Below are 5586 nucleotides of genomic sequence, written 5' to 3'. Positions count from 1 at the left end.
TTATATAAAGTTGTATTTTTTTGTGTTTAATTTCATACGGTAAGCTATATTATTGTATATATATATATATATATATATATATATATATATATATATATATATATATATTATATGTATGTGAACTGTATTGTAAAGTTATAAATTTATGAAACTGTTTATATTTTTCTGTGCTTTTCTTTTTTTATATGGAATTGAAGATGTGAAATTTTATACTGTGTTGTTTATAAATTTATATTATATATATATATATTATATATTATAGATTTATATATTGAGAGTTTTAGAATAATTTTACTTGTTGTCTGCTACTTTTAATAAATTTATACTATATTTCACAGGTTAGGACAAATGGAAATTGAAGATATTACTAATATGAATGTTGAAATTGAAGATCCAGATGATTGTGTAGAAGTTGAAGAACAAAAAGATCCACAAAAGTCACTGAAACGCAAAAGGAAGTTGAGATCACAGGTATGTGATCATTTTGATCGTTTGGTTATCAAGAATACAAATGGTGAGAATGTAATCAAAGCAAAGTGCAAATATTGTGAAGTTCTAATCAATTCTGACAGCAAGTATGGGACAGGTCATCTAAAACGTCATACTACAAATTGTGTTAGGAAAAACACACGTGACATAGGTCAAATGCTTATCGGTGGTGAGAATGGATCTATGTTAATGAGGTCTAGCAAATTTAGTGAAGAAAAGTTCCGGGAGTTACTAATATCTGCAATTGTTATGCATAATATGCCATTATCTTTTGTGGAATATGGTGGTTTTCGAACTGTTTTCTCTTACTTGAAGGATGATGTGCCTACTATTTCTAGGAACACTGCTAAAGCTGATATGGTTAAATTGCACCAAAGAGAAAAGAATAAGATAAAATTCATGCTTGATGAAACACCTGGTAGGGTTAGTTTGACTTCAGACTTGTGGACTTCTCTCACTACTGATGGGTATATGTCTTACTGCTCATTTTATTGATAGAAATTGGATTTTGCAAAAAAGAATCTTGAATTTTCTTATATGCCACCTCCACATAATGGTATTGCATTAAGTGAAAAGGTATATGGATTACTAGCTGATTGGAAAATTGAAAGTAAGTTGTTTGCTGTGACATTGGATAATGCTTCTGCCAATGATACTTTTGTTGATTATTTTCAGCTGCAGTTGAATGCAAGAAATGTGCTTTTAGATGATGGTAAATACTTTCATCTTAGATGTTATGCTCATATTCTTAATTTGATTGTGCAAGAGGGGTTGAAGGAAGTTGATATTGCTGTTAAAAAAGTGAGGGAAAGCGTTAAGTATGTGAAAGGTTCTCAAGTTAGAAAACAAAAGTTTCTTGAATGTGTGAGTTTAGTGAGTTTGAATACAAAAAGGGGTTTAAGGCAAGATGTTCCAACTAGGTGGAATTCTACATATCTTATGCTTCAAAGTGCACTTTACTTTCGGATGGCTTTTTCTCACTTGGAAATTAGTGATTCAAATTATAAGCATTGCCCATCTAAAGATGAGTGGGATAGAATTGAGAAGCTTAGCAAGTTCTTAGGAGTTTTTTATGAGATTACTTGTGTGTTTTCTGGAACCAAGTATCCAACAACGAACTTGTATTTTCCTGCTATATTCAAGGCACGCTTAACTTTAGAAGAACAAAAGAATGGGGATGATTTGGGTATGAGAAATATGGCTATCCAAATGTTTGCTAAATTTGAGAAGTATTGGTCTGCATTTAGCTTGATTTTAGCTATAGCTGTGATATTGGATCCTCGTTACAAGATTCATTTTGTTGATTGGAGTTACAAAAAGCTTTATGGACATGATTCTATGGAGTTTAAAAAAGTTAAGGAGAGCTTATTTTCTCTCTACCGTGAATATGCTAACAAGATTTCTCCTAGACATGTTTCATCAAATTATATGAATCTTGGCAATGACTCAGTTGGCACCGGAATAATGAGGATGATTTTGAGGTAATTTTTTTTTTTTAATGTAATGTATATAATAATTTTCTTATATCAATTTTTTAAGGAATTATTTTAATATGTATTTTTTGTGTGTATGTAACTAGGAATTTGACAATTATGAATGCACTGAATTTGGGAGTTCGAAAAACAAGTCTGAGCTTGAGATATATTTAGATGAGTAAAGAATTGACAGAAAAGTAGACTTGAATATTTTGCATTTTTGGAAGGGAAATCAATTTCGGTATCCTCAACTTGCTGCCATGGCTCGAGATATCTTAAGTATTCCAGTATCTACAGTGGCTTCAGAGTCTGCATTCAGTGTTGGTGGTAGAATCCTTGACCAATACCGAAGCTCACTTAAACCAGAAGTTGTAGAGGGTATTGTCGGTTGAAAAGATTGGTTGTATGGGGATTTAGGTAATGCCATTTTTTTACATAAAGTTTATAAATAGAATCATTGTTTATTTTTCTTTATTTCATTATTAGTTATTTTTAATTTTTTTATTGACTTATATTGTTATTATATTTTGAAAATTTGTAGATTCAGGACAAACCGACTTGAATGAGATTACAGAAGATATCATGAATACGACTATGGATGAATTTATTACATTAGGCTAAGACCTTACATTAATTGTTGATGTTCAACAATATGCAATTTGAATTTTATTGTGTTTAATTTTATTCTAAAATATTATTATGTACTTCTTTAATTATGATTTTGGATATTATTTCATCGTTTTATGAATGAGTTGAATATTTTTTTTAGTTGTTTGATGGATGAAATTGAAGGTTCTATTTCCTTTTTTTTTTTTTTTAATATATATAACTTTACTTCAAATTATTATATATAATAAGTTTAGTGGGTTTAAACGGGTTTCGTGTCATATCGTGTCGACACGACCCGAAACCTATTAACAAAACGTGTCTATCGTGTCAACCCATTTAACCCGTTTACAAATCGTGTTCGTGTTAAGAATTTCAACCCGTTAACCTTAACGTGTTCGTGTTCGTGTTTAGCCTTATCGTGTTCGTGTCGTTATCGTGTCGACCCGTTAGCGAACCCGTATACACGAATTGCCAGGTCTATATAGCATAGAGGCTCTCTCATGCGGGGGTGGGGGGGGTGCAAATCAAAATCCAACTAGAGGAGATCGAAAAGGCTTGATTCAAGCCCGAGCTCGCGTGCGCCGGCACCTGCACCTGCACCTGCGGGCACGAATGTCGTCCGAAAATTGGCTGGCCTTGCGGGCTAAGTTATGCCAAACTTCGGTATCATTTTCCATCTGATATAGTCACTTGGTTCGGCCAAAACCGAACCGAGAGGACCTACTCTCGTGCTACAAAGAGCACGAGAGGAGAGGTTGTGGTGCACCGAGAGCACAACTCTCGTGCATCTGTGACCACGAGAGGTGCACTCTCGGGTTGCACCACAGCACGCACGTGAGATGTACTCTCGTGTTGCTGGTCCTTATGCTCTCGTGTGCACCTGCACCCCAACGGTCTGAAATCTGAAAGTTCAGCTTGTTGTACAGATTAAACTCATCTGTTACGGAATTAATACTATTTTAATTCCAATTTTAAATTCTGAGTTTAATCCTACTTAGTGGGTGGCTGTTACAGGTGTTACACAATTGGTTTTAATACCAATTTAATGACCATGTTGAATGCTAGCACTCCAACATCCCTATATAGAGAGAGGTAGAGCAGTAGCATTTTACACAGTACACGAAACTAAGGAATTTCAGTACAGTTCTGCTTCAAAACTTCTGCTTCTACTCTCTTCTTTACCCAGCAGTGTTCTTGCTCTTGCTTTGTTTGCCGGGTTCCTTGTTTAGGTGCTTAAACAAGGAATCGTAGCACGTTTTATCCTGGGAAACCTAGGCTACAACGCTCCTAGCACTTGTGGGAGGTAGCAAATAAGGTTTTAAGGAAAAGAACTTTGTGTTCGAACTCGTGCTAAACCTATACCCAAACACTCCAGTTTTTCCTTCCCAGTTTTCTATTTTTCCCATATAATAATATAATTTTTCTGTAGAATTATTATTTTGGGATTTTTCAACTATATTACCCAACAATCTTAAAACCTTATTCTCGTTTCCTGTTGGTTGTTTATCTCTAATTTCCTAGAAGAAATGGAGAACCTTGATGTGCCTATCGTTAATCCAGGGGAGGAGAATGTTGTTGAGAACAACAATGGTGGGAATGGCAACAATGTTGCTAATTCCCAAGCTACACCAGTGAACGTTGGTTCACAAGATGGTGGGAGCACTGAGGGATATATTTCCATGACTCGGGTACCTTCGGTACCGAGTGGTTCGGCCGAAAGACCGGAGAAGTTCACCGGTATTGGATCGAACTTCAAGAGGTGGCAACAAAAGATGTTGTTCTACTTGGCAACTCTCGGCTTGGCGAGATTCTTGACCGAGAAGGTTCCCGAACTAAGGGAACAGGATGCCCAATCAGTGATGGCAGTTGGCTATTGGAAGGATTCGAACTTCCTATGCCGAAACTACATCCTAAATGGATTATGTGATGCATTATACGATGTATATCGCAAGATTGGCACAGCGAAAGCGCTGTGGGAAACCTTGGATCATAAATACCGAAGTGAGGATGCCGGCACAAAGATATTTGTGGTTGGCCGATTCCTTGACTTCAAAATGGTTGATTCCAAAACCGTGCTAAGTCAGGTTGAAGATTTACAACTAATTTTTGATGAAATCCGTGACGAGGGCATGACGTGAGTGAAGCCTTCCTAGTGGAATCTGTTATCCACTTGCTGCCTCCAGGGTGGAAGGACTTCAAGAATTACCTTAAGCATAAGCGAAAGGAAATGAACCTGGAAGACCTGATCCAGCGACTCCGAATTGAGGAGGGGAACAGGACAAATGATGGCAGAAATTCTGTCACTGTTGGCGCTAAAGCCAATGTTGTGGAGCATGCTAAAGGCTCCAAGAAGAACAAGAAGGACAAGCAAAAGCTATGTCCGAAAGGAGGCATTACCAAGAAGAAATTTCATGGAAAATGCTTCAATTGTGGCAAGTCTGGCCACAAGTCCTCTGAGTGCAAAGTTCCAAAGAAGAAGAACAAGAGTTCTGAAGCCAACATGGTTGAGGAAAGCAGTCAGAAGGAGGTCGAGATTAGCCTTTCGGCTATGGTGACCGAGGTGAACCTCGTGGACTCTAACCCACGAGAGTGGTTCATCGATACTGGTGCAACAATGCATTTGTGTTGCAACCGAGAGATGTTCAATACCTTTGAGACCGTTGAGGGCGAGAAGGTGTGGATGGGAAACTCTGCTCAGTCTGTTGTGGAAAGCGTGGGCAAGGTGGTTCTGAAGATGACTTCCGGGAAGGAACTGATGTTGAACAACGTGCTGTATGTTCCAGAGCTGAGGAAGAATCTGGTGTCTGGCTCACTGTTGAACAAGCATGGCTTTCGCATGGTGTTCGACTCAGACAAGGTTGTTTTGTCTAAGTTAGGAATGTTTGTAGGCAAAGGTTATGTAACTGATGGGCTTTTTAAGCTCAATGTAATGCCTATTATCATGAATAAGAGAAAAGTTACTTCCGTTTACTTGCTTGAGTCTTCCAATTTGTGGCATGGTAGACTAGGTCAC

The 5586-nt window shown here is 37.2% G+C and overlaps 1 protein-coding gene across 1 annotated transcript; it reads left to right on the top strand.

Moving 5' to 3' along the window:
* Window positions 1-348: 348 nt before the first annotated feature.
* Window positions 349-1974, top strand: LOC109183633 (zinc finger BED domain-containing protein RICESLEEPER 2-like). The gene is made up of 2 exons (XM_019333699.1): window positions 349-912; window positions 988-1974. Exons 1-2 carry the CDS (start codon window positions 349-351, stop codon window positions 1972-1974), a joined length of 1551 nt encoding a protein of 516 aa, XP_019189244.1.
* Window positions 1975-5586: the final 3612 nt, after the last annotated feature.

Source organism: Ipomoea nil, unplaced genomic scaffold, assembly GCF_001879475.1.
Source record: "Ipomoea nil cultivar Tokyo-kokei standard unplaced genomic scaffold, Asagao_1.1 scaffold1149, whole genome shotgun sequence".
NCBI classification, from domain to species: Eukaryota; Viridiplantae; Streptophyta; class Magnoliopsida; order Solanales; family Convolvulaceae; genus Ipomoea; species Ipomoea nil.
This window is presented reverse-complemented; position numbering and strand designations above follow the sequence as displayed.

Excerpts from the sequence above, each read along its gene's own strand:
- LOC109183633 (XM_019333699.1), top strand. The coding sequence starts at position 349 with ATGGAAATTGAAGATATTACTAATATGAATGTTGAAATTGAAGATCCA. Across the intron at positions 913-987 it reads TTGATGAAACACCTGGTAGG|AAATTGGATTTTGCAAAAAA; the intron begins GTTAGTTTGACT and ends TTTTATTGATAG.